We start from the raw sequence: 17,174 nt of genomic DNA, 5'->3' as shown, positions 1-17,174 counted from the left end.
TTCTGCAGCTCAATTCGGGAATGGGTACTTTTTGTCAACACATTTCTCATCTAGGAAGTTACCAGAGCAGGCAATGCCTAACACAAACTGCCATAAGGCAGCCTTGGATCACCTTCACCCGTACAGTAAGTACAAAGGATTTTGCAACATTCAAGCTTATCTCAAAGGGCTTCCTTCGGATGAACTGACAGATATGTATGATATTTCCACCTTTATATTTGCTGGAACTTGTGAAGATCTTCCTTCCCTCACCCCAGCTTACACCACCAGCTGGATTTGAGGTTAATTTGTGGTTATACATCACCTTATCCTTGTACTACTCTGCATAAAGGTGTTTTTTTGGAAGTCAATATAAAAACGTGCTTCAAAAAAGAAATGATGCATCTATTTCAAGTACAAGCAAGTCCAAGAAAAAGAAAAAGATAAAACCAGTTGTGACCAGGCTCCACACAAAAGCAGAATGCAGCACAGGTACCTGCAATTTGGATGTAAAAAGATAAACCAAAGCAACCTCATCAGTCTGACTTTATCCTCCTTTACACCTCCTCCTGGTAATTAATGACAAACATTTTCTGTTTAATAGGTAGGATAAAAAGAGACGTAAGGAGGGAAAAGGAGCTTGAGGAGGCTTGTGATTATACTGTATTGTCACAGTATTGAAAATATTTTAACTGCCTGTTTTGTATCAATACACAGCATCAGAACAACAGGCCTAACTGGAGGAAAAAAATGCAAGTTGCTCACTTTCTTCTGTGGTCAAAACTGACAATGGACATTTATGCTATGGAACAGACTTATGAACTACAGATGCTGGGAGAGATAAAGAATAAAACTTTTTTGGGTCAAGAGTTTCATAGAGTAAATTCTACTTGGAATTTGCCTAAACACGTGAATTATGTTTCTCCCTTCTGTTTCCCCAACTCAGGGGGACAATTCTTAAGCAGTAGCTTGCAGTTTAATTTTGGGAGCTTGAGGACATAGCCACGTTTAATGACTTAAATGCTGTTCTGATGATTTTATGAGTCACAATTTATATATTTTCCTTTAAAATGTAAAATATTAGATGAGAAGAGAGAAAACTGAAGACACCCTTTATATTAAAAAAAAAAAAAAACCCAAACCCTCTTGGCTCTTTTAATCTTTTGAGCCAGATGAATAATGGCATATGTATAATAAAAGATCAGGTCTCCTCATAAATATTAAATAGCCAGCAAAATTGTTAAAAATATGAGTTCTAGTAAAAGACAAGAGAAAAAAATCCCACAGTTTCAAGTTGAGTTTTAGCCTGCATGATTCCCCAGACCACTAAGTACAGTCTGCAAAGGCCTGTCTCATGAATAATGATGCAGATCAGTAATCTCACTGACCTCAGTGTTGCAGGATCATTGCCATAATTTGAAATTGCATAGACAGCATAAAACTTTAAACCAATCCAATTTAAAAGGCAGATGCTCCTTGCTTCCTGATTAGTGCATAGCCCGGTTTGGACACAGGTGTGCAAGGGAAGTATCCTAAATTCAGTACCCCGAACTCTTCTCTGAGATTATTTTTGCTGGTTTTCGTCATTATACAGAAATAAAACCTACATTAAAGAAAGGCATTCTTGTAAATACCATAGGACAATGAGGGCATGAAGCTTTGACAGTATTTATTCAAGCAGAAAGCTTTTGGTGAATGCCATGGCGGGTAGCCATGAAAACTATATTTTTCAGTTGAAACTGCTGACAAGAAGAGGTTGCACCTAAATTACCAAACACATTATCTTCCTATTGCTTGATGAAGATCAGCAATAATCTCAAGACAGCAGCGAGTGAAAGTACAAAGAAGGGGGAAGCAATGGAGACAGTAAGAAGCGATGACAGCAGCAAGTTGTCTTAAGATACATAAAGATTACAAGATTCAGAGAAGCAAAGAGAAAGGATATCCTGCCCCAGGGTTTGTAGAGGACACTAAGCTTAAATGCTTGTCTGAAGAGACAAAAATCAGAAGCAGACAGCTATTAGTTGTCTAGATAAAAATATTCAACACATATTGTCTTTTCGGAAGTGAAAGGAGGGGTCAGATTGCATAACCAACCCACCAAAGTGTCAGAGCCTGCCCCTTTGCTGGTAAGGTCATGTCCCCGAACACGTGAACTGCAAATTCATTACCAACAGCTCTAAGAAGAGGCACATGCAAGCTCATCTGTCCCAAGAGGACAGCTCAGATGGGAGGTCACTCTTTCACAAAGAGCTACAGAGGAACTTCCTATTTCTGAAATGGAGAGTGTGTGTCCCCCAAAACACAGGGCAGCTCGAATGTCTGATTTCCTGCACGCTGTAACCAGCCTGGTATATAGCCTGGAGCTGCAGTTGCTCCATCAACAAGCAGGGAGTTTTCAGAGAAATTAAGTCTGTTCTGGCTCTTATTCAAATCTGTATTTTTTCTTTTTTTCTTTTTTTTTTTTTTTTTTTTAAGCATGGTTTTTAATACTTCAAATTCCAGCCATTTGTTTCCATGGACTACACTGAGACTTTTTTATGGAAGCTAAGCATCACTCGCATGGCATAAAAAATCCTCCTGGTTAAAAAACCTCTCTGAAATCAATAACCTTAAGCTATTTAGAGAGAGAAAAGGGCAAATCAATGCTCCATTTGTTCAAGTATGTTCAGCACATTTTAGGTACCTATCAATCACAACATATTAAATATTACTTAGCTTTCCAGAGTGAAACTTCTCAAATTAACAACACCCACATGAAAGTGCTCTTGCAAATAACACATTGTGCTCTCATTATACATCATGTCACCTTATTTATACTCAGATACCTATTGTGAAGAATTCAAAAAGGGATACGATCACATTTTTCTAGGCCTGAGCAGAACGCTTACCTTCTCTGAGTGGGATCAAGACTTCATTCTGCATAATAAATGTACCTAATCATTCTCATGCCCAGCAGCACATCGCTATTGGGCAGAGTGGGCCAAGACACCACCATTTCAGAGAAGCATTGAAAATGTATACACAGATCTTCTGCAGTCCTAGTCCTGTATTTAATTTCTCCTGATTTATTCAGTATATATTATTAAATCCCATTAGTTTTAACTGCTCTGCTGTGACAAGTATATTTTTGGAGCGCCCATCAAAATAACTAGACTATTTACAGGCTTCAATCAATGATACTTAGGTTCATTAATAATACATTTCTCCATCTTTTTTTTTAATAAAAGGAAACAAAAAAGAGAGGTATGCCAGATGTTGCAAGTCTGCCCCTTAGAAAAATGTTTCTGATGACTTCCAATTGTATGATTTACATGAACAGTATCTTTGTTTGAAACCATTTGCAACCGCCTTATGAGTTTAACATTGTTTTGTTTTGGGGTTGGTTTCTTTCATTTTTTTTTTTTTTTTTAATCAACTAAAGTGATTTGCTTGGCTTTAGAATGGAGGATCTCTCAGTTCCTGTTATATTTCATTTCACTTCATTGCTGGAGGCTGCTGTATTTCTGTTCAGCACAAAACTCTGCACAAGCAGAAGCAGGCTTCTTCGTCCCTGCAAGCAAACGATACTCCTTGAGGAAATGACAGCTCCTAACCTATTCTCTGAAAGAACCTGGGCTGTCTTTTACTCTTTTAATATAAAGTATCTCCCCTTAAACAAGTGAGAGAGTTGTTAGAAACTCAATGGAACAGAAGCAAACAAGAACTGACAGTCACCTAATATTAACAGGGACAAGCATATTGTTTCCTTCTTAGAAAGGCAGCACAATTTTTCCTTCTACAGCTTCATACAAATCAGAATCACATGCTGAGAACACAACTGCCCAGCAAGCTTTACTCATCAATTATGGTACACCTCCATTAGCTGCTCTGCAGCACAGCTTCATGGGGAAGTCACGTAAAAGCACTAACATACAACTTTCACCTTTTCAGGACTGAAATAAGATGCACTTACATCAAAATCTGTCTTCTGAAAAAGGTACCTTAAAAATTGAAAGATACTATAACTTGTAGAATTTGCATGCACTTGGGGCAAAGCAACCCCATTCTGTACACAAGGTGCCAGGCAACGCTGGGATGCTCCAATGACCCTCTTCGAGGCTGAGCTGTAAAAATTTCCAGAGAAGTAGGCTGAGGTACTGCCTATTTCACTATATCCTGTGAATCTCACAGAATATTTAATGTTTTATTTCTGTCAGTCTTTTATACTTGTGAATGCTAAACAATAAGGTGTTTTTTTCCCCTATGCTTTTCATTATGCTGAGGATATCATAGAATAGCTAGGGTTGGAAAGGACCTCAAGATCATCTAGTTCCAACCCCCCTGCCATGGGCAGGGACACCTCACACTAAACCATTCCACACAAGGCTTCGTCCAACCTGGCCTTGAACACTGCCAGGGATGGAGCATTCACAACTTCCCTGGGCAACCCATTCCAGTGCCTCATCACCCTAACAGGAAAGAATTTCCTCCTTATATCCAATCTAAACTTCCCCTGTTTAAGTTTTAACCCGTTACCCCTTGTCCTGTCACTACAGTCCCTGACGAAGAGTCCCTCCCCAGCATCCCTATAGGCCCCCTTCAGGTACTGGAAGGCTGCTATGAGGTCTCCACGCAGCCTTCTCTTCCACAGGCTGAACAGCCCCAACTTCCTCAGCCTGTCTTCATACGGGAGGTGCTCCAGTCCCCTGATCATCCTCGTGGCCCTCCTCTGGACTTGTTCCAACAGTTCCATGTCCTTTTTATGTTGAGGACACCAGAAAGTAGTTTAACATATAAATTCACAATTAACAGCATCAGCACTGATACCAATCCTGACAGGGTCTGTAAAACATCCCCAACTCAAGCAAAAGCAACACTTGAGAAGGTAATACTAATTGTGTTTCCCTTTATGTAATGCAGAGTTACAGCCAGAAATAAGCAGGAGAGAAAACACTAATTCTCCACAAAGTACTAACAACAGCTGTAGTCAAACTCTGCATTATTTAAAATCACTTAATTCTAGATACCCTTTTTCCAAGGCTTTCCAAAAGTCTGGCTCAGGATCTCTCTGGACCCCTGATTAACATTTCATTGTACTTCAGAGATGCAAATGTTGCACATTATACAGAGGAACAGAAAAACTGATTACAAAGTATTGCAATAAATTTCCAGCAAATAGCAGAACAGCTGATACAGCTCTTTGGAAAGTATTAAATCAACAAACATGGTGTGTAGAAAAGATACATCTTCAAAATTGGATGAAACCACACATTTGGCTGAGATAGTTATGTTCACATGAAATCTTGAGGCTTGACTTCTTGGGAAGGTTATAATGCAAAGAATGTTGCAATACACTTGGCGCTGCTTATTCAGCTTCTCATATGAATACATTTATCAAGAGTATCATGTGTGTTTACAGCTGTCCTGTGGAAACTGCTGTGACAGATTGCTACACAACATAATGCTAGGAACGTCCACGTGGAAACTGAAATACAGCAATCTAGGTATAAGAAAAAAAGCCAACATTTTTGTAACCTGGCAGTATATATTATGCATACAATGTGTGGTATATAAAAATCAATGTAACTGAAATTGAAAGCATGGCTGCCCTGTACCAGATGTGAAATTCTACATAATCACCATCAAACAGAGGAAGCTTATCACCATGCATGAGGCTTTGAACCTACACAGTTTAACACCATAATCTATGATTCAGAAGGTAAGTGCAAAGCTACGGATAGCATTTTCAGATAACAAAGTTGCAAAAGGAGAGAATAATGGAACGGTTTGATGGCAAAGAGCTACTCAAGTCACAGGGCAAGCAAGACAAGCAAACATCATGCACTGTAGTACAGTAAATAAAACCCTAGAATCAGAAGCAGAGGACATTGAGAGGGAAGTAGCAGTTCTGTCAGGGATTTGCATGCCTCCACAGATTATCAGTAGCATGTGAGACCTTAAAGGCCAATAATCCTAATTTCCCCTTTTCTGAGAAGCAGGAGCCCTGATGTGACCACTAACAGAGTTCATTTTAAACAAAGTGTGCGCAAAGTTCATTGCAGAGTCACAAGAAGGATGAAAAAAAAATGTTTTGGAATGGAAAGATGTCTAGAAACTGAAAATCTTCAGCTTGAAAACAAAATGAAGAGGGGAAAAAATATAGAGAAGGCTCAGAGGCGACTGCATCACTACACATAAGAAATTACACATGAAAGCTTACCTACAGAAAAAATTGATAAAAGGCGTCTTCAGAACGCGAGCAAATCTATTCTCAGATCCAAGGAGAAGGAGGCAATTAGATTTCTCCAAAAAAATAAGAGGAAAAAATAACTCTCAATTTACAATCTGAGAGAACAATCCAGTATTGGAAGAATTTACCAACGGCTGCAAATTCTCTGTTATTGGCGATTTCTAAATCAAGACTTAAATTTTTGTTCTGAAAGATGAAGGTTTTAGATTGAAACCTAAATAGTCTGTATCATGCATTACACAAGGGTGAGAAAGACTAGAAATGACTTGGGACTGCCATAATCCATCTTTTTGCCTGAAGGCAGGATCAGCCACGTAATTGCCACTACCAGCTCCAAGATGCTCAATCTATCCCGTTGCTTCGCTGTCCTTGTTCAAGCCTTTTCCTAAACGCCCAATTTAGAATTCTGCTGATGCAATTTAAGGCTGGCACTTCTGCTATCATTACTCTTAAAGAACTGTATAGTCCCTTTATTTCTACAGAGCCTTTTAAATATAAAACTCAAAAGTGTTATCACAGTCCCCTCTTTCCCAGTCTTCTCTATTTTTCTTTCTCTTTCTCTGCCCTTTCAATCTTTCCTCACAGGTCAGTTCTCTGTATCTCTGATCATTCTCTCTGGACTCTTTTGGACTCCTTTGGAGTAATCAACATCTGTCTGGTAATCTCCCAAACTGGTAATATAATCTAATCTACAGTGTGAATGTAAGCATGGAAACCAAACAACAGTAAAAAAAAAGATAATTTGGGTGTTATGTCTGATCCCACCTTCAGTAACTATATTTCAAGCAACAATTCTCCATTACCAACTGAATGAAAGCTAAAAAGTCTATTATGCAAAGAACACGGGAAATCTAGGGAAATAAATTTTAAATCAGATAATCTTAAAATCTGTGGAAAAACTTGACATAGAGCAGTATTAAAAAAAAAAAAAAAAACAACCAACCAAAAACATGAAAACTAGCCCTTAGACCATGCTGAGGTCAAACTGCACATGAGATTTGTGCTTAGCCTTCCACCAAGTCACAGTTAAAAAACATCATTACATACTCACATCATTAAAAAAAACCATAGTATAAAAAAGGAAGAAAGATGTAGGAGGGATTATAGCACCATGTGGCCATTCATGAAATGTGTACTTTACAAGGCAGACCTCAAATGATGGTAGAAAGTGTTTCATGATGTGTTAGCAAAAAGTAAAGATTATAATGCACACACATAAAGACACAGTGTTAAGGCAGTGCACGAAAGTTTAGCTGACATTTCCCTACTTTTAAGAGCTTACCCAGAGGGTCATATTTTATTTGTTAACGTATTTTAAATGACATTTCCTAGGTGTGTATGGTTTGTTTTTTATTTAAAGGAGGAAAATATCCACAACATGAAAATACTTTAGTAGATAATCTTAGGCAGCAATCGCTGTTTCAAGATGTTGACTCAAGATGGCATTCAAAGAGCCCAATCCCTCCCACAGAATTGGTGCAAGCTGACTGAACTGCTGATGTTCATACAAAGCATACCTGAATTTGCATTCAAGGGGTCATGGACATTCAGCATCTTGTCATGCTAGCTCCATGCATTTGTCCAGCACGCCATTTTCAAAAGCTAGTGGAGCATGGTTAAAACACATAACAGGCATGTTCTGCAAAACATTTACGCTCTGTGCAGCATTACTTGTTCCACAGCAAGGGAGAAACAGGAATCTTCACATTATTAATAAATTTGAGTATTGTGACAAACATTCCATGGCTGTGTTTTAAACCAATGAAAACAGCACCACAGAATCACCCTGGTTTTACTGATCTCTTACCAGTCTGTAGAAAAACTGAAAAATTCAATTCTAATTCCAAATCAACAGGCCAGTGACACACACAGAGGTTAAGTCACAGCAAAGCAAGATCTTTTATTTGCCATAAAAATTGTAAAAGTATCATCCAACCCTTATGAATCATCAGCAGGCTAACATGCAAGGCTGTCATGCTGTCAGCACAGAGTGTGCTCCTGCTTTCAAACACATGGCTTATTCTTATGACATATAGTCAACTGCTGAACCCAGGACACTAATTCTTCAAGATTTACCCCCTTTTTGTTTGTTGATGCAGAGACATTTTACAGAGCCCAAGAACAGGGAGTGCTGCAACATCAAAATGCTGTGTTAAGCTTCAATTTTTAGAGCTGCTTCTGCATGAGAAAAAACAGAAAACTGATGAATAACAAAACCCCCCTGAACAATATTCAGAAACTAAGTTTAAGTTTGGATTTATCAAGACTGCATCTCTCTGCCTGTATCTGCCTTCATACAGCCTGTGATTTACTGTTATCTGTAATTCAGAATTCAGGTCAGAGATGAAGGAAAGCATTCAAACTGATCAGCACTGCTGCACATGACAATGTCTGCTGCTACAGCACCCCAATTTACTCATTTTTATTAGTGGTGGCTATTTTGTCTGTTTAAAAAAAGCAATATTAAAGCCAATATCAATAATGCTGATACAGACTGTCCACCTAAAAACTTTTTCAAGAAAAACAAGAACCTTACACATTAACTCTGCTAACAAATAACAGAAACCCTGAGATATTTCTTACACTGATTCCAGGGACTAAAGGAAAGTACCTTCTCAAGCAGAAGACCCAACAGATCTTTCTCTCATCTCTTAAACCTGTTACCCACTTCCCTTAGGCACTGAGCAAAACGGACATGGCAGAGCTGGGGCTGGCATCCAAGCAGGGCATAGGACGGTGGCTGCTGGCTGTGACCCAGCAGAAGGTCCAGCAGTTCTGCTTTGCCTGGCTTTCCCTTCAGCAGAGGTACCATCAGCAGCACGGCTGTCTCCAAGTCTTCTACTGGTCTTTCAAATCTGGCTTTAAACTGACCAGGGGGTTCAGAAGTTATTTAGGAATTAGGCGTAGGGGGGAAACTGGAAAGACGCAGAACAGCTGGGACTGCTGCGTGAGTGTTACTTCCTTAGAAAAGTATGCTGAAGTGTTATCCCCTCCCCTCGAGCTCATGCACATATATGCTTAAATACCCACCGCTGATATTAAACTGCAGCTGGAAGAAAGAAGAGGGCAGCAGCCTGACAGTGCAGGAAGAATGACTCCTTACATACTAATGCTGGGCAATAATTCATCCTGTCTTTGAACAAACAAGATATACTGAACTGAATTATAAGGGCTAATTAAAATGTAAGATTAAATTGACTCCATGTTTTATCTCTGCATCTCCTTACCACATCATAGGAAATTTTAAAGGAGATCACTCCCCAGTGGCCTGAAACTACTGCAGAAATTAAAGAACTCATGGCTCCAGTGAGACATGAAAAAGCCTGTTTCTCTCTCTGGGTGGTCTTTTTAATGCTTCTCCCTCCTGTGACTTTACCCTGACCTAATCAGCCAACTTTTAAACAAGCAAAAGCCACCTACCAGCCACTGACAGAGGAACACCTTTAGATTTTTACGCATTCCTCTGTAACTCCCATTTACCCTGAGACAGGAGGGAGTGGCCAAGCTTCTCACTGCGCCTGAACGAGGGTCCATACATACATGCGTGGAAGATAACAGTTTGGTGCTGGAGAGAGGCAAGCTGCCTTCCTGTGTCCAAAACAGGAGTGGTGTAATTCTCCCTGGCTCAGTCTGACCCAAAACCATGGCCTCACCACCCCTGTGCATTCCCACAAAAGTTCTGCTTCTCTGCAACCTGTGACACTTGAAGCACACACCAAGCATCTTGAAGAGCTGCCCAAAGATTGTTATAATTACTAAATTCAGCTGAAGATTACTTACAGGTCAAGTGGGGATTTTCCACAGACTTGAAGCTTCTTCATGCTTCATTTTTTTTCCCAGGCTAAGAGATGCCAAGCAGGGGGGTTGGAACTAGATGATCTTGAGGTCCTTTCCAACCCTAACTATTCTATGATTCATGATAAAGTACAGCCAACAACCTGTACCTATCCTGAAATAGCTTTTGGTGCTTCTCTGCAGGTTATTCTAGCTCTTCACAGCTTCTGCACTCTAACACTGTATTGCTTGGATCTACTAATAACACCTGCAATCTCAGTGATGTATCAGCATATAAATCTTTACCTTCATAGAGTAGAGACATTTTTTAATATTTGCTTCTGACGCATATTTTGGATGTTTTTCCCAGCAACATTAGTATGTAAGCTTCAATTCAGAAAGAGATATAAATATACATCAGTATTTTTACTAATTTAATGGCTCCCACAATTCTTTTTAAATACATGCAGCACTGACTTTGAAAAAGAACTGGAATATAACAAAGATAAATTATATCTGTCATCCTGGTCCTGCAGTGTGACCTCTTCGGGCGCATGTCCCTGAGTGGAGGCAAACATCCCAAATTCCTAAGCTCTGTGCAAAAGGAGGTGGGTGCTTCTACCCTGTGCACTACAGCTCATAGCAGAGGATAACGACTGACAACTTCTAGAGCTCCTTGGGCACATGAGAAAAAAAGTTGTTTGTTTTTTGTTAACATAGGCCAATGGATCCCAGCATTCTGAGAGTACACATAAAGGATATTTTTATTTTTTTTTTTATTATTCAATTAATTTTCTTCTTCACAGCATCGACTGCAGTAGGTCAGCAGCTAGTAATTTTGCAAGCTTCATGTCCCCTTGGTTAACACATTTAAATACAAGGAGTGAAAGCCATTTCTATAACATGGGAAACGGCAACCTGGTAAAGAATGATTAGGAAAATACCTAGGAAACACACTGGAAAAACAACTTGTCCTGAAAGCCCATTTTGCTCTGGCATAACTGCAGCTTTAGTAAGTCTACATATGGCAACTGCAAAGTTATTTTTTTCTACTGCAAACAACATTAGTGAAGCTGGTACAGGTCCACAGTACAGCTTTGATACTTACACTTACTTACAGAACTGCTGGAGAAGATTCAGAGAAGAGTCACAGAGTTATTAAATGGATTAGAAAAATACTCACTAGCAAGAGGTTTGAGAGTACCTGTGATCAAAAGGAAGAGTGCAAGTTGTTTGGAGACAGCACCAGCAGACAGATGCATGGGGAGAAATACCAGGGAATACAAAATCATTCCAGTCAATAAGGAGCAAAAGACAGAGAAACTAGCCACATAATTTGACAATAAAACTGACAGACAACTGGAACCAAGGAAGTGGCAGAAGTGGTGTAACGCAATGCCATCAAACACAGCCTGGATGGTTTTATGGAAAACTTCAGAGAAATACCCTCTTTCCAATCAAGAACAAAGAAATCCCTAGTAGCTAACAGCTAGTATGAAGACAAAGAGCATCAAAACATTCACCTCTGTGTATAAAAGACATTTCCAAATAGGGTTAATAGAAGAAAGTATTGGGCCAGTTCTGTTTAATGTCTTGTTTATCAGCTGTCTGGATGAGGGGGTCGATTGCACCCTCAGTAAGTTTGCAGATGACACCAAGATGGCTGGGAGTGTTGATCTGCTGAAGGACAGGGAGGCTCTGCAGAGGGATCTGGACAGGCTGGAATGACAGGCTGAGGCCATGTGCATTAGCTTTAACAAGGCTCAGTGCCTTGGGCCTGCATTTGGGCCACAACAACCCCATGCAATGCTAGAGGGCTTGGGGAAGAGCGGCTGGAAAGCTGCTTGGTGGAAAAGGACCTGAGGGTCCTGATTGATGGCTGCTGAATGTAAGCCTGTTTGTGCCCAGGCAGCCAAGAAGGCCAGTGGCATCCTGGCCTGTATCAGAAATAGCATAGCCAGCAGGACCAGGGCAGTGATCATCCCCCTGTACTCAGCATTGGTGAGGCCAGTTCTGGGCCCCCACTACAAGACAGACCTTGAGGTGCTGGAGCAGGTCCAGAAAAGGGCAATGAAGCTGGTGAAGGGTCTGGAGCACAAGTCTGATGAGGAAGGGCTGAGGGAACTGGGGTTGTTTAATCTGAAGAAAGGGAGGCTCAGGGGAGACCTCATTGCACTCTACAACTACCTGAAAGGAGGTTGTAGTGAGGTGGGTGTTGGTCTCTTCTCCCAGATAATAAGCAACTAGACAAGACGAAATTACCCTGACATTGTGCCAGGGAGGTTCAGATTGGGTATGAGGAAAAATGTCTTCATAGAAAGGGTTGCCAAGCTCTGGCATAGGCTGCTCAGGGAACTGGCTGAGTCACCATCACTGGAGGCGTTCAAAATATTGTAGATGTGGCTGTTACGGACACAGTTTAGTGATGGACTTGGCAGTGTTAATGGTTGGACTTAATGATCATCAAGGTCTTTTCCAACAGAAATGATTCATTTCTATGCAAAAGCAAAGCAGACTTCTATTTTGCATGACTGCGTCTCTAGTACCTTGGTGATAGCCTCTAAAATGGTTTAACAAACCTTACAGATCTTGAAAGGTCTCAGGCAGGTAACTGCAAGGCAAATAGAAGAGACTCCTTTTGTCCCTAGAGTGTCCTTCAAGCACAGCATGCCTTATAACTCCTACCTGTCTGCCAGCTTGATATATGCAGGGAAAAAGGAGATTAAAGCATTCTCTATCCCTTCCTGCGAACAAAAGCTTGATTTCAAAGGTATAAAATGCCAAACGAGAAATGAGTTAAGTTACTGGATTAATGCCCTGGATGACTGCACCTGCAAAAATTCACTATTTCCAGTAAGGGCTCTGTCACAACGGTATGTAGAAAGCCTCATCCCTTTCCTTGGGAAGGAGGAAGGGTTGTCACCAAAGTAGGGTTCTTCAATCCTCAAGCTGATCTTCGAGCCTTTCACAGATCTGAAGCTGCCCTAAGCCTGCAGAGTCAGTGGTCTCCCTGTCCCTGAGCACCCACCCCACTCCCCACTGTGCTGAGCTGGTCACAGCAAGTTGCTGTCTAAGGTCTTTAGCTGTTAGCCAAGAGAACACCACATCAATACTTTGACCCTCATTCTTTTAGTTTCTGGGCTATTGCATGGCTTTCATGTGAGCTGTCAGGAAAGCTGTGGCAAACAGGAAGAAAGGTATTCCACAGACAATTTGAGTTCAGCTCAAGTCACTAAAGGTGGTTTATAAAGGATCAGTTAAAAAAAAAATAAAATCCGGTAATACTAAAATGCTTTCACAGTTCTGTATTATTTATAATGTGGTTTTAAATCACATTCTTGAAATTTCTGCAAAACAGATACTTGACACCCCAGTTCCTAATGAAATCAGTTACAAAGACAGAAATGTATCACCCTAGAATTAAGGAACAGAGCAACTATTCAACACTATTCACTGTTGTTAATACCACCAATAAATTTTGAAACTAAAGACTAAAACTCTCAAATGTTTAATTTATCAGAAAACGCTAGGAAATGTTAAACCAATAGTAAGCAATGTTGATGTACTTCAATGATGTCTCATTTTAAGGTTAGTCTTTTCACTACTCTACAGCTACTACTTAAACCATGTGTCCTCTCAATAAAATGAAAAATATGTTTTCCAGGTTTGCAACAAACAGCCAAAAAGGAAGCTGCAAATACTTTTACACATCTCACATAATTTTTATATGTTTTCACGGACTTGTATTGGAAGAAAAATGCAGAGAGATTTCATCCCATGGCTACAGAACAAAAGAAATATGTTACCAACGTGGCAAGGATGTACCATATGTATAGAGCACGGGATGTTGGGATGAAAAAGAGGCAATGATGTTCATTTCTTTCTCATGTACTAATGTTGCGTCCCATCTCTAAAAAAACCAGTTTAATCAAGAAACATCTCTTTATGTGGCTACTTGTTTGATCTTGCCTTTTGGCAGAAAGATCATTTATTAAAGATGTGACGTCCTATTCTATGAGTTTCATTTTTTTTGAAGATAATACATTAGAAATGGAACTCTCATGGAATCAGAATAGAGAACAGAGGATGGGAATTTTAACTCTTCTTGTTTTCATGTAACAAAATCATGGTCTTACTTAAGTTGATTTCTCAAGTGAAATTCCAATTGCTCAAAATATTTTGTTTTCTAAAAAACCCCCAACAAAACAACCCAATAAAACCCAAAAAACGCAAAACCAAACCCTAAACAACAGCCCCCTCTCCTCTTTCCCCTTCCATTCCCCGCCCTCCCCCCCCCAAAATTTTATCACTACACTATCTACCCAAGCCATACATTCAGAGGACATGCACTGACATTACCACAAAAACAAAATGCAACCTCTTGCAAAGACCTGCAGAAAATTCATAAAATTCACACTCTTACAAACATTTTTTTTAATCTAAATGTATGGAGTCCAACCTAGTGGCACAGATGGCATGGTTCCCAAATATAATTTCCAAATTAAAATTACAACTTGGGCAATAACCATCTGCAGTTAGCTTTAACCCTTGTGTCCTGGCTAAATGCTAATTGGCATCACTTGCTCCTTCAAAAAATTCCTTCCAAGTTTCATCCAAATTCAATTTTCTTCACATTCCATGCTATAAATGTCTCTAGTCTTGCTGCATACTTTTAAATGGCTGCCAGGAGGGACTGCACTCCCATGATACAGAGCATAATCCATTTGCATGGTTTATAAATACTTCCGTACCCTGTGGAACGGGGAATATTTTGTCAGAACAAAATTAAATTGGTTAAACTGGTGAAGAGGTGTTCCGGGTACAAAATTAACGCACTCAGTGGAGTTTTCAATCTGGTATTAGTATCCGGCTATACAGAGATAAAACCTCTGCAACAATGTTCACAGTTTAAAGACCTAAGTTACCAGCTCATGCATGTTGGCTGGCAATGTTGTAAACCAAGATCAGGTTGGAGGCAAAGGCATGCAATAGCATCCTGGCTTTTCACAAACATATTCTACGTAACTATTATGTAGCAAAAAGAGGAAAAAAACCCCTCCAAACTTCTGAATGTGACTTCCAGCACCAGAAAGGGGAGAGGAAGTAAATGTTATCGTTTATATGTAAAAAGGAGGGAAAACGTTCCATATATTACAATTACAAGAAATCAATGAAAAAGACTTCAATTGAAAAAATGCCTTACCTTGAGAAGTTGAGGAAATGAACATGTCTAGTGAATAAATAGGGCTGCTCAGCAGTGCTTATGTTTTTAATCAATTCCATCTAAAAAGAATTAACAAATCACATTTTCCAGGTTACATCAACACACATTTTGAGGCAGATACAACTACACAAACAACATATGCAATTTTCAAGTCTGAATTACTCAGGAACCCTGCCCCACTATCCCTCCCAAACACTGCCATCAAGATAGCATGATTACTATTTCATGTTTAAGCAAGAAAGTTTAAGCTGCAGACACCATCCTGCCATCACTGAACTGACGTACTTCCTGTATCAGTTTAAGGAAAGGCATGAACTAAAGGAAAAATCTAACCTCTGCCTAAATCTGCACCAGAGCTTTGCAAGTGGCAGCTGCCCTCTGAAAACAGTGTCTCTTTTCACCAGAATGTCAAAATGTAAAACGTCTGCAACTGTAACAGCAAGTAGGAGCTGAGCCAATGACCAATTTAATACAAGAATAAAAATAGCCAACATTGCCAAAACACTGATTCACCTGTTTAAATACAGAAATCCATACTCCTAATCCTTTCACTATTACAGCAAATCAAAGGTACAGATTAACTGGGCACTTTTAGAAAGATGATGCTAAGTTCTAGTTCAGGCACATTCACTTTTTTTTTTTCTTAAATAAATAAATTTTTCGGATCACTAAAATGGAATAATGTAAACAGCATAGACTGAAGACAGCGTACCACGGATATGAGTATCTAGGTTGTGTAAGCCGAGCTCTATCTAGATCTAGAGAAAACAAAGCATCTAGTGGAGCACCATGCTAGTGAGTTGAGACACCCTGGTTAATTTTGCTTCCTTATTATTAATTTACTGAGATTTATGTTCAGATTTTCTGTTCTGTGCTCAAATGCATGTTATGCTATGGATATTGAGCCCAAATACATTTGAAATGATATATTTATTGATTTTTGCAAAGTGGGTAGTAGAAAACAATACAGAAAGTAACAGAAATTCATAAAATGGGGTGGGGAGGGCGGAAGAGAAGGTAAAGCAAACATTCTGGTTTGAGCCATATCAATTGATGTACTAAGTTTAAACACCATTAAGGAGACTTAAAAAAAAAAAAAGAAATCTATTTCTTAACACTTTAATCCTATACCTGACACAGACAAAGTACCTGTCTGTTACGAGGCCAAGATAAACTGACTGGCATGTGAAGAGTTACTGCACTAAAATCCTGAAGAACATTGTAGAAAATAATGTCTGTGCCATAACAAATACTAAACTACATTTAAGGGACAACAATTGTCATTTTTTTTCCCTTCTATCTCCCAGCTATACTGATATTTTGCCATGGTTTTTATGCTGTATGTCACATCTTACTGCTTCTCATCCATCTTTTATTCTCCGTTTTTTCCTAGGACACATAACCTGCATTCTTCTTGCAGACTACACAAGCTATAGCTATTTAACTTCTAGCACGAAATAAAAAAGTGCAGAAATTGATATGCTTTTACCTACTTTTTCTCTGCCTTAAACAATTTTATACAGATACGTGTACGATGAGGACTGAAGCAAGCAGTTCAGTTTGTCTGTCTTCTCAAGATAGGCCTTTTCTCCTACCAAACTAGTTTAAGTACATCAAGGCATATTAGGTCTAAGAAAGCGCATCATGGTGTATTAGAATCTAAAGATATATTAAGTCCAAAGGGCTATAACCCCAAGGGGATGGAACTTAAAAGACCGTCAAAAGAAAGACAATATGAAAGGAAAAGAGAAATAAGAGAAAACAGACAGATGTGTGCTTTAAAAAAAGTGGCAAGAAGGGAATACCAACCCCCCCCAATTTAGCTAGTCATATACAGACTCCAGACTGGTTGATTCAAGTATAAACAGATCTTTCAGTTCCTTCAGTACAACATAAATGTTGTGAAAAAGAAATTAATAAACCTGAAGAGAAGAGCTTGCCCAGACCAGAATTAGAAAGCCTAGG

The 17,174-nt window shown here is 39.4% G+C and overlaps 1 protein-coding gene across 1 annotated transcript in view; it reads right to left on the bottom strand.

Annotated features, from left to right (window-relative positions):
• Positions 1-17,174, bottom strand: part of UST (uronyl 2-sulfotransferase) — a 157,345-nt gene that overhangs the window by 58,533 nt on the left and 81,638 nt on the right. Inside the window, exon 4 of the mRNA XM_065680536.1 lies at positions 15,189-15,268. Within this exon, the coding sequence (XP_065536608.1) occupies positions 15,189-15,268 (80 nt within the window). The remainder of the gene's footprint in view (positions 1-15,188; positions 15,269-17,174) is intronic.

Source organism: Lathamus discolor, chromosome 5 (assembly GCF_037157495.1).
Source record: "Lathamus discolor isolate bLatDis1 chromosome 5, bLatDis1.hap1, whole genome shotgun sequence".
NCBI classification, from domain to species: domain Eukaryota; kingdom Metazoa; phylum Chordata; class Aves; order Psittaciformes; family Psittacidae; genus Lathamus; species Lathamus discolor.
The sequence above is the reverse complement of the archived record's forward strand: the minus strand, read 5'-3'. Positions and strand labels throughout refer to the sequence as shown.